The 20,927-nt window shown below is 36.2% G+C and overlaps 1 protein-coding gene across 1 annotated transcript; it reads left to right on the top strand.

Annotated features, from left to right (window-relative positions):
* Positions 1 to 11,449: 11,449 nt before the first annotated feature.
* On the top strand, positions 11,450 to 12,215 carry LOC127076664 (uncharacterized). The gene is made up of 2 exons (XM_051018370.1): positions 11,450 to 11,674; positions 11,776 to 12,215. Exons 1-2 carry the CDS (start codon positions 11,600 to 11,602, stop codon positions 12,088 to 12,090), a joined length of 390 nt encoding a protein of 129 aa, XP_050874327.1. The 5' UTR covers positions 11,450 to 11,599; the 3' UTR covers positions 12,091 to 12,215.
* Positions 12,216 to 20,927: the final 8,712 nt, after the last annotated feature.

Here is a 20,927-nt window from a genome sequence, read left to right as displayed (position 1 = left end):
TTGCGATCAATCCTTGACAAGGAAAAATTGTCTGGGACAAATTTTCTAGATTGGCACCGAAACCTGAGGATTGTCCTCAAACATGATAAAAAGCTGTATGTCTTGGAGACACCTGTTCCTGAAGAGGGACCTCCTAGTTCTGCACCTAAGGCAGAAAGAGATACTTATAAGAAGCATGTCGATGATGCCAATGAAACTTCTTGTCTCATGCTGGCTACCATGAACTCAGAATTGCAAAAGCAACATGAGAACATGGCAGCGTTCGATATGATCGAACACCTGAAGCTGCTCTATCAAGAGCAAGCAAGGCATGAGAGGTTTGAAGTTTCAAAAGCCCTTTTCCAAAGCAAGTTAGTTGAGGGAGTCCCTGTAGGTCCCCATGTACTCAAGATGATTGGGTATGTGGAAAACCTTGAGAGATTGGGTTTTCCCCTCAAAAAGGAACTTGCGACTGATTTGATCTTGCAATCGTTGCCAGATAGTTTTAGTCAATTTGTCCTAAATTTCAATATGATTGATATGGACAAATCTCTTCTTGAACTGCTCGCCATGTTAAGAACTGCCGAGCAGAATCTGAAGTCAAAAGGGAAGTCCATTCTGATGATCAAAAATGGAAAGAGACAGAACAAAAGGCCCACCAAGCAGGGTGATAAAGGGAAAGGCAAGGAAGTTGCCAAACCCAGACCCACTGTTGCTGCTTTAAAGCCTAGTGGAGGCATAGCAAAAGAAGGCACCTGCTTCCATTGCGGTAAGACCGGACACTGGAAGAGGAACTGCCCAAAGTACCTGGAAGATAAGAAGAATGGAGTAGAGACTTCAACTTCAGGTATTTTTGTTATTAAATAAATTTATCTACTTCTGCATCATGGGTATGAGATACTGGATGCGGTTCTCACATTTGTACAAATGTGCAGGGGCTGAAAAGGAGTAGAGATTTGGCAAAAGGTGAAGTTGACCTACAAGTTGGCAATGGAGCAAAGGTTGCTACTTTAGCCGTAGGATCTTATGTATTGACTTTACCTAGTGGTTTTATAATTCAGTTAGAGAACTGTTATTATGTACCTGCAATTAGCAGGAATATTATTTCCATTTCTTGTTTGGACAAGTTTGGTTTTTCATTTATAATAAAGAACAATTGTTGCTCAATTTATTTGAATGATATATTCTATGCTACTGCACAAATGAGCAATGAACTACATGTCATTGATCTCGAAATGCCTATTAATAACATTAATACTAAAAGGGTGAAACCTAACGAGTTAAAACCAACTAGGTAAGAATATTAAAACTCTTCAATCAGATCGAGGTGGTGAGTATTTAAGCCTAGAGTTTGATGACCATCTGAAAGAGTGTGGGATCCTATCCCAGCTTACTCCTCCTGGAACACACCAATGGAATGGTGTATCTGAGAGAAGAAATCGAACCTTGTTAGACATGGTCCGATCCATGATGAGTCACGCCGATCTTCCAAACTCCTTTTGGGGACATACACTATTGACAGCAGCTTACACACTTAACCGTGTTCCATCCAAAAGGGTTGAGAAGACACCATATGAGATATGGAGTGGTAAGAAACCACATATGTCTTACATAAAGATTTGGGGTTGCGTAGTTTATGTGAAACAACAAATTTCAACTAAGCTTGAGCCCAAATCTGACAAATGCTTATTTGTGGGGTATCCTAAAGAAACAAGAGGGTATTACTTCTACAATCCTTCTGAGGGCAAAGTGTTTGTCGCTCGAACTGGAGTTTTCCTAGAAAAGGATGTTATTTCCAAAGGAACCAGTGGGAGGAAAGTAGAGCTTGAAGAAATTCAAGAATCACAAAGCATCGACACACCTATGGAGGAATTGGAACAGGAAACACAAGTAGTTGTGTAAGAGCAACCTGCTCAAGTAGAACAAGACCAGCGTAGGTCAGGCAGGATACGTCACCTACCTGAGATATATGGATCAAGGTGATGTATTACTCATGGATCAAGATGAGCCTGTGACCTACTCATGGAATCTTTGTTTTGATGAAACAGTAAAACAATATGAATTCATCAAGAACGAAGATGAACCTTGTGTCTACAAGAAGGTTAGTGGGAGCATGATCGTATTCCTGGTATTATATGTAGATGACATATTACTTATTGGAAACCATATCCCTACCCTGCAACAAGTAAAGTCTTGGGTGGGGAAATGATTTTCTACGAAGGACCTAGGTGAAGCAGCCTATATATTAGGAATCAAAATCTATAGATAGATCATAAAATGCTTGGCCTAAGTCAGAGTACATAGACAAGGTGCTAAGACGCTTTAATATGAATTATTCCAATGGTTATGTGTTTTGCTGAAATGGTGGCGCTGTGAGCTTGAAAAGTTCAAAGCAAGATACAGTTGCTGATTCTACAATCGAGACCGAGTACATAGCTGCCTCAAATGCAAAAAGGGAGTTGTTTGGATCAAAAAGTTCATTAGTGAACTTGGCATCGTCCCTAGCATTGTGGATCCCATTGGTCTCTATTATGATAACAATGGTGCTATCGCACAAGCTAAGGAGCCTAGATCTCACCGACGATCCAAACACATACTCAGGCGTTATCATCTCATTCGAGAGATAATAGATAGAGGAGATGTGAAAATATGTAAAGTACCTACACTTGACAATATAGCTGACCCACTGACAAAGCCTCTTGCGCAACAGAAGCATGACGGCCATACTAGATCAATGGGCATACGGGGTATGCCTGATTGGCTCTAGTGCTAGTGGGAGATTGTTGGTGTAAGCCCTATAGGCCAATACTTTTGGTACTTGTATCGAATAATAAAAGGCATTTTCTTTGTTATGGTTGATTAATAAAGTCCCTGGAATAGATAGTCCGTTTAATGTATTAAGTGTGACTTAATCATGAGAACACATTAAACATAAGGACACTATTCTTAAAGTATCCGTAGTCAAGCTTTATTGTGAAGTGGGATAACATTAAAGCATTAAGACTATTATGTTTGTAGACTGATGATCACATCTCATGGATCATGGATAAAGAGTTATCAAGTCTTAAACATAGGTATGAATATTAGGAGTAATATTTATACCGGATTGACCCGCTATGAGAATACTATATAGAAAGTTATGCAAAGTGTCATAAGTTATTCTCATGGTGATAATGGTGTATACCACTCTTCGACCTGAAACCACTATGGATCCTAGATGTGGAGTCGAGTGCTTTATTGCTGATCCAACATTGTCCTTAACTGGATAACCATAAAGACAGTTGATGGGTACTCCACAAAGCATGCTGAGGGACATGAGTGTCCTAGATGGAATTTGCCCATCCTGCGTAACAGGATAAATGTCTATGGGCCCAATATTGAACTGGACAAGGATGACACGGTCTATACCTTGTGTTCAATATAGACATAAGGGCAAAAGGGTAATTATACACATAATTATTATCACAGATGGTTTTGTCAGATCACATGACATTTTTGTGTCTTGGGTAGCAGTGATGTGTTGCTAGATACCGCTCACTGTTTATTATATTAAATGCGTGATTTAATATAATTGCCAACGTCGCGAAAACCTACAGGGTCATACACAAAGGATGGATTGATGAGAGATAGAGTAACTAAGGAATACCGTAAGGTACGGTGCCCTTAAGTGAATTATAGAACATCGTAAGGTACGGTGTACTTGAGTAGAATACGAAATATGGTAAGGTACCATGGGCTTAAGTGATTTTGGGCATATTATAAGATATGGGCCAAAATACACTTAAGTGGGCTTTTAGCTTGAAGCCCACACAAGTGGTTCTATAAATAGAACCCTTGTGCAGAAACATAAATTGCGGTTGCATTATTTTTGTTTTCTCTCTCTCTCTCACTCAAAGCCTTCATTCGTACCAGCTAGCACTGAGATTGAAGGAATCCGTTCGTGTGGACTGAGTAGAGACGTTGTCATCGTTCAACGTTCGTGATCGCTTCGTGGATCTGCATCAAAGCTTTTGATCGTCATAAGAGATCTGCACGAAAGGTTTCAATCGTCACAAGAGGTAAATATTCTATCACTGATCATGACCATTCGTAAGGATCTCTAAAGGAGAAAATTTTAATTTCCGCTGCGTTTTGGACCGCAATTCTCCTTCAAAACCTACCCTAAAACAAAAGACCAATTTTAATCAGGTGAGTGTTTAAGACCAAGCTCAAACCTGATGGGTCCATAGCCAAGCACAAGGCCAGATTTGTGGCAAAGGGATTCATGCAGCAAGAAGGCTTGGATTATGATGAGGTGTTTACTCCAGTAGCAAGAATGGAGACTGTGAGATTGATTGTTTCAATGGCTAGCTGGAAAAATTGGATGTTATGGCAACTAGATGTCAAGTCAGCCTTTCTAAATGGGCCACTTGATGAAGAAGTATTTATTTTGCAACCTCCTGGTTTCATATGCAAAGGTGAAGAGCAAAAGGTGTTAAGGTTGAAGAAGGCCCTTTATGGCTTGAAACATGCACCTATGTAATGGAATAAAAGGATATATTCATTCCTCAACAGTCTTGGCTTTCAAAAGTGTTCAGTAAAGCATGGTGTGTATGTCCAGTTTGTGAATGAATATGGGTTGTTAATGCTTTGTTTGTATGTTGATGATTTAGTCATCACTAGTAGCAGTCCAGATGCCATAAATTAATCAAAAGGAAGCTGAAAAGTGAGTTTGAAATGACTGATTTGGGTTCCTTATCTTACTTTATGGTATTTGAGTTTTTGTACTCAAAGAGTGGTATCTTTAGGCATCAAAAGAAGTACATGTTAGAAGTCTTGAAGAAAACTAAAATGATGGGATGCAAACCAGTAAATACACCAGCTGAATTGAATGTGGAGCTGACAAAGAGTGAAGATGAAGGGCGTGTTGATGGTACAATGTTTCAACAGATGGTTGGTAGCCTAAGGTACATATGCCATAGCAGGCTTGAAATAAACTTCAGTGTAGGTTTGGTCAGCAGATTTATGAGTGATCTTAGACACTCACACATGATTGCAGCCAAGAGAGTCATGAGGTATTTGAGAGGAACTTTTAGCCATGGCATTTTTTTTCTTATCACAATGCAGGAGACAGTAGTCTACATCTTGTAGCCAAATCTAGTTCTGACTAGTGTGGTAGTATAGTTGACCGAAGAAGTACTATGGGACAATTTTTTCTGTTTACAAGTTCCAATAAGTAAACTGTGGTAGCACCTTCAACTCGTGAAGCTGAATATATTCCAACTTGCTCAACTTCCTGTCAAGCTTTATGGTTGTCTGCATTACTCACTACAAGAATAACTTTGTGCAGCCACGTGATTTAGTGACGTGAAATGCACGTGGCAAAAAATGCCAATTACGACGTGAATTTCACGTGGCTAAAGGTAAAATATAATAAAAAAATGGAATGACAACTTTTCAGGTTGGGGGGAAATGAAAATAATTAAAATTTGGTAGTGACATGCAGATCACGTCGCTATTTTAAATTTAAAATTCAAATAATGTTTTGTGAAATGTAATTCACGTCGCAACTAGTGACGTGCTGATCACGTGGGTAGATGTGGGTACAGATGACCGTTGAAGGCTTTGTGGCGTGTAAATCACGTCGCAAATAGCGACGTGACAAGCATGTGGGTACAGATGACCGTTGAATGGTTTGTGGCGTGTAAATCACGTCGCAAATAGCGACGTGTTTACCACGTGGGAACATTTCCTTTACCTTCCCTCTTCTCTCCCTCTTCCCTTCACCGTTTCATTCTTCTTCTTCTTCGTTTCCTCTTCCCTTCCACCTCCTGCAGACCCATTTTCCCCTTCAACCCATTTCTCTCCTTCAAGCTTCAGATCCATTGTGAAATTGGAAATTTAAAGGTAAATACTTTTATTATTTCAACTTAAACCCATTTCTGTTTAATATATATGAATTTTATTTTAATTATTGTATTTTTTTTTTTAAGAAATAGCTAAGAGTGAATTATTCATTCAAGAATTTGGAGCAAACAGATTCAAAGTCTTCATCAAGGTATATTCAAAATTGTGAAATTTAATTTTTTTTTTAATTATTTTCAGATTAGTTAAATGTATTGAGTTTGGACTGGATTATGTGTTGTACTTATTATGTATTAAAACCGAATTTGTTTGGACTGGATTTTGTTTTTGTGCACATTATGTATTAAAATAGAATTTGTTTAGAAATTTAATGTATTATATATTTAGAATTTGTTTAGAATTTGTTTATAAAACATATACCCTAATGTATTATTAAAACAGAATTTGTTTAGAATTTGTTTAGAAATATAATATATAATAGTTTTAAAAAAACAGAATATTTAATGTATTATATATTTAATGTATTATACAAAAAAAACAGAATATTTTATGTATTAAATTTTTATAGTTTAGAAATAGATTTTATATAATATACTATTAATACCAATACTATCCTCTCTATTAATACCCTATTTATAAAATCATTTTTAATTATTTCTAGAGAAATTATAAATTTCAAAAGAAAATCATGTCAAGCTTGGAAATATTAAAACTTTGATATTACTTTGTTTAGAAACTATTTAATGCCTTTATATATGTGCACATTATATTTTTAGAAATATAATATATAATTTTTTTTAAACAAAATATTAAAACAGAATAATATTTATAAAAAAAAACGAAATATTTTGTTTATTAGAAAAAGTAATATGAATCATGTCTAAAAATAGAAGTTGTATTATTATTTAGATAATATGGTTAGTTTAAAAAATATAATAGATTAGTGTTTTGAGTAAAAATTGATAAGTGTGTATATATATTTAGATAACTAAATAAATAGAAGTTGTATTATTAATATTATGTTTAAAATAATGTATAAAAAAACAAAACATTAATTTCATATATATTAGGGTATATGTCTAAAATGTTTTTTTTTTTAAATAACACATATTAGGGTATATGTTTTATAAATATATGTTTAGTTTAAACAATAAAGTATGTAATAGTTATATTATATTTATTAATAGTATAATATATTTTTTTTAAATTGTACGTAATAATTAGTTGGATGTACGATAGAACGATTTTTAAATTGGACGATAGAGGAATATCACTTTTGAAATTAAAATAGTAACGATTTTGTAAATGTGCAGTATGGAATATTTTCATTACTATCGTAGTTGGATGTACGATAGAACGTATCCAGGAAGACGTGGACTTAAACCGAACTTTGAGGAAGGAGTTAAAGGGTTTATCACATGGGCTTTCGCTCAAGAATGTTGTCTAAGCGAAGGAGGAGTAAGATGTCCTTGTCTAAAATGTGAATGTAGACCTATAATTAGTGACCCGGAGGAAGTAGAACGTCATTTGAAGAGAAGGGGTTTCATTAAAAATTACTGGGTTTGGACATATAATGGAGAACAGTTGCCGAGTAATGTACAAAGGACTACGACTACACATGCTTCTAGCAGTCGATCACATATGGAACACCGGGAAGAATTTAGTTTGATCAGTGACATGGTTGGCGATGCTTTTGGGGTTAACGTGACCTATGATGAACCTCAAGACTTCGATCAGGAAGAGTTGCCGAATGAGGAAGCTCAAAAATTTTATCAATTGTTGCAAGAAATGAATACGCCGTTGTTTAAAGGGTCGTCAGACTCAAAATTATCGATGTGTGTGAGATTATTGGCCGCCAAGTCCAATTGGAATGTTCCTGACCAGTGTTTGGAATTCTTTGCAAAAATGATGTTGGACGCAACTCCTACGAAAGACAACCTTCCCACAAGTTTTTATGATGCAAAGAGGTTGGTGTCGAAATTGGGTTTAGAGGTAAGAAAGATTGACTGTTGCACTAATGGTTGCATGTTGTTTTACGATAATGAGTTTGGTACTAATGATGGATCGTTGGAGGAATGTAAGTTTTGTAAGAGTCCGAGATACAAAGTTCGCAGTAAAGCCATTAACCGTAAGCAAAAACATGTGGCAGTGAAGTCCATGTTTTATCTGCCGATCATACCAAGGTTAAAAAGAATGTTTGCTTCAATGCATAGTGCAAGTCAAATGACATGGCATCATACAAACCAAACAAGTTCGGGCACAATGCGACATCCATCTGATGGTGCGGCATGGAAGCACTTCGATATGATACATCCTGATTTTGCAGCAGAACCTAGAAATGTCAGACTTGGACTATGCTCTGATGGTTTTACTCCATATGTCCAAGCGTCTGGAAGTGGATATTCTTGTTGGCCAGTTATTGTTACCCCTTACAACCTCCCTCCTGAGATGTGCATGACAAAACCATACATGTTTTTGACTTGCCTCATTCCAGGTCCAAAGAGTCCAAAAGCTGGAATAGATGTGTATTTACAACCTTTAATTGATGATTTGAAGAGGTTATGGATTGGAGAATGGACTTATGATATATCTTGCAAACAAAACTTTACTATGCGAGCAGCCTTGATGTGGACTATAAACGACTTTCCCGCATATGGCATGTTGTCCGGTTGGGGGACACATGGAAAAATGGGATGCCCGCATTGCATGGAACACTCTCATGCGTTCACGTTGGAAAAAGGGGGGAAAAGTTCGTGGTTTGACTGTCACCGCAGATTCCTACCGAAAGATCATGTCTTTCGAATAAATAAGAATGACTTCAAAAAAGGCATAAGAGTAACAGACTTGCCTCCCCTCGTTTCTCACCCGGTGAAGTATGGAACCGAGTTAGTGAACTGCCAAAATTCACAGATTATGGTAAAGCTTGCAGAATTGAAGGATATGGGGATACACATAACTGGACAAAAAGAAGTATTTTTTGGGATCTCCCGTATTGGAAAGATAATTTGTTGCGACATAATCTTGATGTTATGCATATTGAGAAGAATTTTTTTGATAACGTGTTTAACACAGTGATGGATGTTCAAGGTAAAACAAAGGATAATGAGAAGGCTAGAAAGGACATGGAGATTTTGTGTAATCGAAAGGAGTTGGAGTTGAAGGTTAAACCGAATGGGAAGTTACTAAAACCCAAGGCTAATTACAGTCTAACTTCCGAAGAAGCTAAAGCGATTTGTCGATGGTTAAACGAATTGAGAATGCCTGATGGTTATGCGTCAAATTTAGCAAGGTGTGCTGACTCTAGCACCGGAAAGTTGCATGGAATGAAAAGCCATGATTGCCATGTTTTCATGGAACGATTGCTTCCAATTGCGTTCTCTTCACTACCTAAACATGTGCTTAATCCACTCACTGAAATTAGTCAATTTTTTAGAGATATCTGTGCATCAAAATTAAGAGTGGATGACATCGTTAAGTTGGACAAAAATATTCCAGTTATTCTCTGTAAGTTGGAACAAGTGTTTCCGCCTGGTTTTTTTGACTCTATGGAACATCTACCTGTGCATCTTGCATATGAAGCTTATCTTGGAGGCCCTGTTCAATATAGGTGGATGTATCCGTTTGAAAGATTCATGGGTGATTCGAAGAGATCCGTGAAAAATAAAGCTAAAGTTGAAGGATCTATATGTGCACATTATTTGCATCGGGAAACATCACATTTTTGCAGTCATTATTTCAATCACTTGATGTTAACTCCAAGAATCATAAGGAATGAATTTAACATTAATGAAAAAAGTAAATTTACCTTATCAGTCTTCGGTATTCCCGGTCGTCCATCTGGTAAGAAGAATGTACATTGGCTGACTCAAAAAGAATTGCTAGCAGCACATGTTCATGTCTTGATTAACTGCGTTGAAGTTAAACCATATCTTGAGTAAGTATACCCACCTATTTAACTTTATTGTTTAAATATGTCAAACTTTTTACTCAAACTTATATTGATATTCTTTGTAGGGCATTCAATACCTCCTACTTTCAAAGCACCGGTGAACATCCGAATACTAGTGACACACATGCTTATTTTCCAGCATGGTTCAAAGAGCAGTTGTCATGCGCTGTTGCACCTACTCAAGAAATAATCCATTTGAGAAACTTGTCTAGAGGCCCTGTTCAAAGTGCAAATGAATGGCACACTTACTTTGTGAACGGATATAAATTTCACACTAAAACATGGACAGAAGGGAAAAAAACCATAAACAGTGGTGTGTTCGTGAAAGGAGTTACAGATGGTGGTGAAGACGACTTCTATGGCACAATAACACATATTTACGAGTTGGTATACAATTACTTGGACTGCGAAAATAAAGTTGTCTTGTTCTATTGTGATTGGTATGATATATCTGCTAGAGGCACAAAAATAGATAAGAAATATAACACAGTTGAGATTCGTATGGATCGAAGGTACAAAGAGTATGACCCTTTTATAATGTCACATATTGTTAGGCAAGTTTATTATGTTCCTTATCCTTCAACTCAGCCACGTAAACGAGGATGGTGTGTTGTAATCAAAACAAAACCATTGGGTCATATCGAAGCCGATGATGTAGTAGTCGAAGATGTCGCTTACCAAGATGATGAAACTTCTCAAGTTAATGATGTGATTGAAGTTGAACAAATTACAAGTTTGTGTGATACAGTGGTTGAGGGCCATCAAGTTGATGCATCCACATTGTTGACAGAAAATGATGTGGATGAAGAATGTGAAGAGTTTGTATCCGAGGATAGTATCAGAACAGATGAAGACTTTGAATAGATAGTATGATGTATTGTTACTTAATGTACTGTGTATTGTTACTTAATGTACTGTGTAATGTTACTTAATGTAGGATGTATTACATGTGTTTATTAATTGTAGATAAAATGCCGCCCCGAACCGATAAGGGTAAGGGTCAGCAGCGCCCGAGGATAAGGGTATGTGAGGCTCCTCAGTCGGCCGTATGTCCTCCCCCACAGAGTCAGGTAGAGCCCATGTCTACGACCTCTCAACATTTTATGCCACTGCAGTCATCTATGGGGTATCCTCCCCCACAGACTCAGGTAGATCCCATGACCATGGGTTCACAGCCTTTTCTCTCGCTACTATCATCCCATGGTTATCCTATGGCCCAACTTGGGAACCCATCCTTTATTAGCCCATCTGGGAACCCATCATTTATTAGCCCATCTGGGAACCCATCCTTTATTAGCCCATCTGGGACTTCATCATACCATCAGACTGGGGGATCTAGTTTTCCTCATCCCTCACAGGTACCCCCACCCTTCATGCAGTCTGGGATCTTTCCAGATCCCACACAGGTACCTCTGTCGTCCCAGCATCCCACAAACACACCATCATCATCCACGCTTTCGAGGTCCCACACCCCACCTACCACACACATGCCCTCATCATCCACGCATCATGGGGGATCTCGCATCCCACACCCACCACGTGCCACAGATATACCCGTGCCTGAGGAGCAGGAGGAGCAGGATGACCAGGAGCAGCAGGATGACCATGTTTTAGAGCAACCAACTGCAAATCCCACAGAGTATGAGATGATTGATGGCAGATATTTTATTGAGCCATGTGGAAAATCGTAAGTATCTAATTTATAAATTTTATTTAGTATACATGTTTCCATGTTTCCATGTTTATAATTAACACTTATTCAAATTGTTGTTTAGTTTCTCTCCGAGTAGGCCAGCTGCACAGTGTGTAAAACATGTGATTCAACAAATGTATAAAAAAGCTTGGAAGTCATTCAAAGAACTTTCCAAGGATGAGAAAGATGAATGGTTTGATAAATTTAAGGTAAAATAAATTTTATTGTTGTTATTTTAATTAGTTATTTTATTGTAATATATTATCTAACACTTATCTAACAATTTTTTGAATGTCATACAACATTGTAGGAAAAGTGTACGTGGAATGTAATGGATGAATATATGATTAGAAAAAATTATCGGGGAAGAACATCTGTCCGACTTTCTGACATGCTTAGGCGTGTCAGACTTGATTGGGAAGAACGAAATATTCGTCCCAACTGGATAGGCAAGGAAGTATTTGACGAACTTCTTGCCTATTGGGCTACCGATAATTTTAAAGCTAAATCTCAAAAAGCAAAAGACATGAGAGCATCCGAAAGGGGGGGTTGCCTTAATGCTACAGGAAGTATAAGCATTGGAGAACATGCAAAACGGATGGTAAAAATTATAACTACGGTTTAAAATTATATTTTGATTTATTATGTGTTTAATTAAATTTATTTATATTAATCAGACTAAGGCACAAGGAAGACCCCCCCGACTTAATGAGTTGTTTGTGAAGACCCGTACAAAAAAAACGGGGGATTTGGTTGATGATCGGTCGAGAAGAACTATAGTAAGTTGTTTCTATTTTATTTTTTTTTGTTAAAATTCTATCAATTTTGTGGCGTGAATTTCACGTGGTAATAATGTTTGTGGCATGAATTTCATGTGGCAACAATATATGTGGGATTCTTTTCATGTCACAACTGTATCTAATTATTTTATTTGTTGTATGTGTAGGAGGAGTATCAAAGATTGCTCACACAATTTCTAGTTGAAAATCCTCAATATACACCTGTTGGTTCTAATCCGCTTGATCCACGCGTGGATATGTATATTTGGAGCTTAGTCACTGGAGGGAAGGGACGTAATGGGTGTTTTTTTGGTGTTGGTCCTTTGGCTGGCAACTACAGAACCGGAGATAGAACTTTATTTGATATAGTTGCAAGTGGGGAAGGAACGTCCCGTCCAACACAATTGACACCTGAAATGATGGAAACGGTGAGGCAACTGGCTCTAACAGAGGCTAGACGAGAGACGGCGGAGCGTGAGGCGGCGTTAAAGGCCGAATTAGAGGAAATGAAAAAAAGACAACACGATATGGAGGAGCAAATGAGACAATTTATGCAGTCCATGAGTAGAAATCAAAATCAAAGAACAACTGAAGACGATGAAGATGACGACGAATTTGATGTGTAATATTTATTTAGTTTTAAATATTAATTTTTGTATAAATAATTACTTTGCTATTTTTATAATACATTTTCATATGTGTAATTTTAATTTAAAAATATTTCACTTAATTATTAATTATTCTATATTTTATTATTTATTAATTATTTTATCTTTTATTAATAATATAATTTAATAATAACAATATATTTTATCTTTTATTTTAATTTTGTTTTTAAGTTGTGAAGTGTAAATCACGTGGGTAATTTGCCACGTGATTTTCATGTGGCAACATACCATCCATTTTCAAATGTTGTGACGTGATATTCATGTGGCAAAGTTGTGTCATGAATATCACGTGGCAAAGTTTAAGCGCAGAAGGAAGTTAATTCACAATGTTGCGACGTGATTTGCCTTTGGCAAATTAGCGACGTGTTTATCACGTCACAAAAAGTTGCCACACGCGTTCCAGCGACGTGAATCAACACGTCGCTATTTTTGACTAGTGAAGTGATTTTCACCTTTGCCACGTGATAATCATGTGGCAGGGGGGAGTTTTTCTTGTAGTGACTCAAGGAATTGAGACTGTGGAATGAAGAAGCAGTGGACTTACTGGTAGATAGAAAGTCAACAATTGATTTGGCCAAAAAACCTATGTCATATGGCAGGAGTAAGCATATTGACACCAAATTCCACTTCCTTAGAGACAAAGTAAGCAAGGGAAGAACCAAGCTTCAGCATTGCAAAACTGAATTGCACCTGGAAGATATATGGTCCAGGCCATTTAAGAGTGAAAGATTCAAAGAATTGAGGAAGATAATGAATGTTTTGTCTTTGTAACAACTTTGAATTAAGGGAAGGTGTTAGAACTAATTCAAGTTGTATATAGTTGTAACTAGCCATCCAATGGTACAATGCCATGTGTCTTGTAATGTGTATGCTTATATAAGCTAGTTCACTCTTACTGTAATGTTACAAGTAAATTTTAAATATAGAAACTCCTTTCTTTCACTCATCTCTTTCTACTTATCTTCTTCCTATCACCATTATTGTGTATATACTCTAACAATTGGTTGTATACTGCCCAAAATGGTTACAACTTGTTGTTGGAAGAGTATGTTGAGGTGCACAATAATGATGAGCTGCTGTAGACTGTTAACGAGTTGTGACATAATTTTTGTCCTAACAATGGATGTCTTTCATAGTAAAATATAATTTGGATAAATCTCATAATGGCATGTATTTATTATGCAGATAATCGAGGAAACCTGTGAAAAAGTTGTTTTTTCAATGTCCTTTTATATTATACAGATTTACAATATTTTTGAATGGTTGGAGTTTGTAGGGACTTTCCCCTAGAGATGTTTTAACCCATTTCAACTACTTTTGACGGGTCTTTAAAAGGAAAAGCATAACAGGTTTCACACATTCTCTCCAATTTTTTCCCACATGCTCTCTCTCTCTTATATGTACAATTATTTACTCTTGGATTAATCTAATAGTAAAAAATTAACAAAAAGAAAAATATCATTTAAAAAAGAGAGAAATATATCAGTTTTAATTTTCTGTATATATAACTAGAGAATACAAAATACTATCAAAAAGACCACATCACTCATAATTTGTTGCTACATATATTGTTTTTTTCTTTATTTTAATATCTTTTATTAAATAAATATTTTTATTTGGTAATAATTAAAATATTTGCATATATTTAATCAATTAATTAAATTAATTTGTATATTTAATAAAAATGAGAATAATCAATAATAATTATTTATTTTAAAAATCATAGGATAAATGTATGTAAGTAAAAAATAATTAAATTTAATATTTTATAAATATTGTCAAATTAAAAAATTATTATTATTATAAATCAATTACAATTTATCATACTTTATTGTTTAAACATTATTTTTCGGAAAATATGTGCTAAGATAGATGTTAAAGAGTATAATTTATATATGGAAAACTATTTTTCACTAATTTAATTAGTTAACTTAAATATTTTTTATTTTTCTAAATAAAAATAAAAATAAAAATAATTATAATATTATAAAAATTATATATAAAATATATATTTGTGGTTGAAAGAATAAAATTAATGTCTTTATTTCATATTGTCAACATAAAAATAAAATAAAAGTTTATAATATATCAATTACTACCGTGGAAAAAATGAGTTATTTTTCATACTTAAATTATTTAACAATTTTATATTTAAAAGTGAGTTATTAAAGAAATCGTTTAAACATACAACTCATACAGTGAAAAAAAAATTGAAACACCATAGTTTTTTAATAATAATAAAGATAGATTTTAATTTTTAGTTAATTTATAGTTTTTATTTACAGGAAAGAAAATCATTATTTTTATCTTCTTAAATAATTTTAAAATATTCTTCATTTAGCAACAATTAGTATGAATTGATTGTTGTAGAATTAATACCACAAAAATTAAAGAAAATTAATGTTCTCAATTATAATCATTTTTTAATCTTAAATATTGGATTAATAAATAAAAATTAAAATTGATATATCTTTCTCTTTTTTTCTTTAAATAACATTTGTTTCTCTTTCTTGTCTTTTAACCGTTGAATTAATCTAACGGTATATAATTGCACATGAGAGAGAAATGAGAGAAAAAATGGAGAGGATCCAAATCCATATATATAAATTGTTTGTTTTAGAACAATAACCGGTATAGAAGATTAACGAGATATAAAAGTAAATGAGCACGATCAAATTTTATTAACGTAGTCTGGTCAACGGTGCATACTTCTGTGACTATATAGTATCTATAGTTCCCTTTTATTTATGTGATAATTAGGGTTACATTGTTATAAACAACATATATAATACTACGACTCAAGTTACAATGATATCCTCAACCGTACAATAGGACTATCGCCCCTGCATCCCTCGTCACCTACGCACAACAAATAATCGGGTGTAAGACACGTTTGGAGTTTTCACGTTAAACTCTTGTACTCTTATTGTGTTTCTGCTTCATGACCATATCATGACAATTGGGATGGTACACCTCCTATTTGACACTAAAAAACATGTAACAAGTTTAAACAATGCTTGAATTTGTCACTGGTGACTAACTTGATCAATATATCGATTGCATTCTATGAAATATGAACCTTTTTAGGTAATATCTATTAAGATGCAAGTAAGTCTCTGATCTTGTGAAACCTCACATCAATATGCCTAGTGCTTGAATAATACACCTGCTTTTTTTCCAAATAAATGATACTTTGACTATCACAATGCAATTGAACTCCACCTTGGTCAACACCTAATTCTCTCACCAATTTTATAAGTCATAAGGCTTTTTTAACAGCTTTACCTTCCTCCATGTACTATGCTTCAATTTTTAACGTGACCATTATGGATTGAACAAATGACTTTCAACAAATAGGTCATGATTCTAAAGTAAAGACATACCCTGATGTAGACCTTCTACGTCATATTATAACACTCGATGTAACACCCTTCTAAAATACCCCAATTTATTTAATTAAAACAACATATAAAACTCAGAGTAATTATGCAGTTAAGGGTGTCACACACAAACACTGCACACCATTCAACACAATAACTGTCATGCTCTTTTATTAATTCAAAACATAAGCATTTGCATAATACGCAGCGGATAGAAATCTCATCAATCATGTAAAACATGTAACATATTACATGTAAAATTATTCAACAAAATAAAAACATCCCGTCCCGATGTTACATCTATCAGAGCACGACCCACTAAGGAGACTACACTAGACTCCAAGCATTAACTTCTACTCAACTCATTGCTCGTTACCTGAAAAATAGTTGTAAGGGTGAGTTCCTCAATCGATATAACAAGCATTATAAAATATCATGTAATGCTGAGTAATTAACACATTTCATCACCCAAATCAGATTACACATTCAGTAACAGCAACATCAACTCAATCATACTCAACATCAACACAGCACGCAACACACGTATAATACTGGAATACATCCATTCATATTATACGCCATACATCAATTATGCAATGAGACTCTATGCATGCGGTACCGACTATTTGTGAACATATAGTTCACCTCACCGTCCAAATCCAGGCACGGCTACCAAGCCCACTAGTCCCACTCATTTGAGACCTAGTGACTCACTCACTAATTCCTCACCATGGGAATTAGCTACCACCCCAAATGGGCCATGCTATGCACGCTAATCACCTAGCATGCAAACATCAACAACAGTCCAAAATGACTAACTCACTAATTCCTCACCATGGGAATTAGCTACCACCCTAAGGCCACAATATGCATGCTAATCATCTAGCAATGCAACATCAACAACAAAATCCACAATGGACATATGCTCACACTCTAAGCCATACAACAGTCCATTCACAATTGCATACATAACATGTACATTCACAACATTATGCATACCATCAAACATCATCAACACATGTATCAAAACATCATATCATGTCAAATAATTAACCACAGTATTAGCACACTCTACTAATACCTATACTGCTCAAAATAGCGGGAATTAATCCCTATTACATCATACGCCACTATAGGCCAAACATCAATTATGTACACAACATCAAAATGTCAATTTTCTCACTTTTCAACAGTGTTAACCGGTTAACGCCCTGGGTTAACCGGTTAACGCAGCACAACCACACTTTCTGGCAAAACGCAACAGTGTTAACCGGTTAACGCCCTGGGTTAACGCAGGCAAAACAGCACTAATTCCACAATTCGCAACAGTGTTAATCGGTTAACACCCTGGGTTAACCGGTTAACGCAGACAAAACAGCAGTTCCTGCGCTAACACAAGCAGAATGCAGAATTCTCCGCATTTTCCGCCGTTGGAGGACTTCCGGACCTCCGATTCCAATTCCGTAAAAAGCTATACGTTAGGGAAATTACAACACACTCAATTACAGGTTCAATTTCAGTTTTTATACAACATATCCATCACAATTTTCAACATTCAACAATCCCAATTAGGGTCAATTCAACGGTTTATCACTATCCATTACATGATAACCCATAATACCCATTAAACGACGATAAACCCCCCTTACCTGATTAATCCGGCAAATCTTTGAGCTCCAAGCTTTTCTCTTCTCCAACCTTTGCCCTTGCTCTTCCTCTTGCCCTTTCTCCACTTTCTCAATCGCTTCTCTGTTTCACGTGAAAACTCTTTTTACCAAATGGAGCCCTTTTTCCTTATTTCCATCATATATATATTTTCCAATTTATATTATTATCCCAATAATAATAATAATTCAATAATTCCAAAAATAATAATAATACTAATCCAATTATCTAATTAAATTAATAAATAAATTATTAACTTAAATTAAATAATTATCATATTATTATCGGGGTGTTACAACTCTCCCCCACTAAAAGAGTTTTCGTCCTCGAAAACATACCTCAAGCGAATAACTCTGGATAAGACTCTTTCATCTGATTCTCAAGTTCCCAAGTCACATTGCCACCTGCTGGTCCTCCCCAAGCTACCTTCACCAAGGCAATCTCTTTACCCCGCAACTGCTTCAACTCTCGATCCTCGATCCTCATAGGTGATGTCTCAACAGTCAGGTTATCTCTCACCTGTACATCATCTACTTGGACTATATGCGACGGATCATGAATGTACCTCCTCAACTGTGACACATGAAAAACCTCATGCAAATTCGCAAGCGACGGCGGTAAAGCGATACGATAGGCTACCTCCCCTATCCTCTCCAAAATCTGATAAGGACCAATAAATCGAGGTGTCAACTTCTTCGACTTCAAAGCTCGACCAACACCAGTTATCGGAGTAACACGAAGAAACACATGATCTCCCTCTTGAAACTCAAGTGACTTCCTCCTCTTGTCGTGATAACTCTTCTGACGACTCTGAGCAATTCTCATCTTCTCCTGAATCATCTTAATCTTTTCCGTAGTTTGTTGAACAATCTCCGGTCCAACCACAGCACTCTCACCGGACTCATACCAACATAAAGGTGTCCGACATCTCCTACCATACAAAGCTTCAAACGGTGCCATACCAATGCTTGAATGAAAACTATTGTTGTAGGTAAACTCAATCAAAGACAAATAACAATCCCAAGCACCTCCTTTTTCCAAAACACAAGCCCTCAAAAGATCCTCTAGTGACTGAATCGTCCTCTCAGTCTGACCATCAGTCTGCGGGTGATATGCAGAACTCAATCTCAGCTTAGTTCCCAAAGCCCTCTGCAAACCTTCCCAGAACTTCGATGTAAATCTAGGATCTCTGTCCGAAACAATACTCGACGGAATACCATGCAAACTCACAATCTTCTCAATATACAACTCGGCTAACCTCTCTAACGAATAATCCATTCTGATCGGAATGAAATGAGCCGATTTTGTCAATCTGTCCACAATCACCCAAATAGCTTCAAAATTCTTACTTGTCCTCGGTAAACCAGAAACAAAATCCATACTGATACTATCCCACTTCCACTCTGGAATAGCCAACGGTTGCATTAGCCCAGACGGCTTCTGATGCTCAATCTTTGACTTCTGACAAGTCAAACAGGAATAAACAAAACTCGCGATTTCTCTTTTCATTCCCGGCCACCAAAATAACTTTTTCAAATCATGATACATCTTCGTAGCTCCAGGATGAATACTCAGGCCACTACGATGTCCTTCCTCCAGAATACTCTTCTTAAGTTCGATAACATCCGGAATACACACCCGATTACCAAATTTCAAAACACCATTCTCATCAACTCTGAATTCACCACCTTGACCTTGATTCACTAAAGTCAACTTATCAACCAAAAGCATATCGGATTTCTGACCCTCTCTAATCTCATCCAAAATATTACTCGTTAACTTCAACATTCCCAATTTAACACTATTGTGAGTACTCTCACACACCAAACTCAAGTCTCTAAACTGCTCAATCAAATCCAATTCCTTAACCATTAACATAGACATATGCAATGATTTCCGACTCAATGCATCAGCCACTACGTTTGCTTTACCCGGATGGTAATTCAAACCAAAGTCATAATCCTTCAGAAATTCTAACCATCTCCTCTGTCTCATATTCAGCTCTTTCTGATCAAACAAATACTTTAAACTTTTATGGTCACTGAAAACCTCAAATCTTGACCCATACAAGTAATGCCTCCATAATTTCAGAACAAATACCACAGCTGCCAACTCTAAATCATGCGTCGGATAGTTCCTCTCATGAACTCTCAGTTGTCTCGAAGCATAAGCTATAACCTGCTTATTCTGCATCAACACACCACCCAAACCCAACAATGAAGCATCACAGTAAACCTCAAATGATTCCGACGAACTCGGTAATATCAGAATAGGAGCAGTAGTTAACCTTCTCTTTAACTCTTGGAAACCTTCTTCACATTTTGAGTCCCAAACAAACGCTTGCCCCTTTCTAGTCAACATCGTCAACGGTAACGCCAACTTAGAAAATCCCTCAATGAATTTCCTATAATAACCAGCAAGTCCAAGAAAACTTCGAATCTCAGCAACAGACTTAGGAGCTTCCCACTTAGATACCGCTTCTATCTTAGAAGGATCAACAGCAACACCACCTCGTGAAATCACATGACCAAGGAAACTAACCTCTTCTAACCAAAATTCACACTTTGACAGTTTAGCAAATAACTTCTTTTCTCGTAGAACTCCTAAAACCACTCTCAAATGTTCAGCATGCTCCTCTTCAGATTTCGAATACACCAAAATGTCATCAATAAACACCACAACAAACTTATCTAGGTACGGATGGAAAATCATATTCATATACTCCATAAATACTCCAGGCGCATTAGTCACACCAAAAGGCATTACAGAATACTCATAATGTCCATACCTTGTTCTGAAAGCAGTCTTCTGAATATCCTCAGTTTTCACACGTATCTGATGATACCCAGATCTCAAATCTATTTTGCTGAACACACTCGCACCAACCAACTGATCCATCAAATCATCAATCCTCGGCAAAGGATACCGATTCTTGATCGTCACTTTATTCAGTTGCCTGTAGTCCACACA

Source organism: Lathyrus oleraceus, chromosome 4 (assembly GCF_024323335.1).
Source record: "Lathyrus oleraceus cultivar Zhongwan6 chromosome 4, CAAS_Psat_ZW6_1.0, whole genome shotgun sequence".
NCBI lineage: Eukaryota > Viridiplantae > Streptophyta > Magnoliopsida > Fabales > Fabaceae > Lathyrus > Lathyrus oleraceus.
Note: the sequence above shows the minus strand (reverse complement) of the source record. Positions and strands in the feature narration are given on the sequence as shown.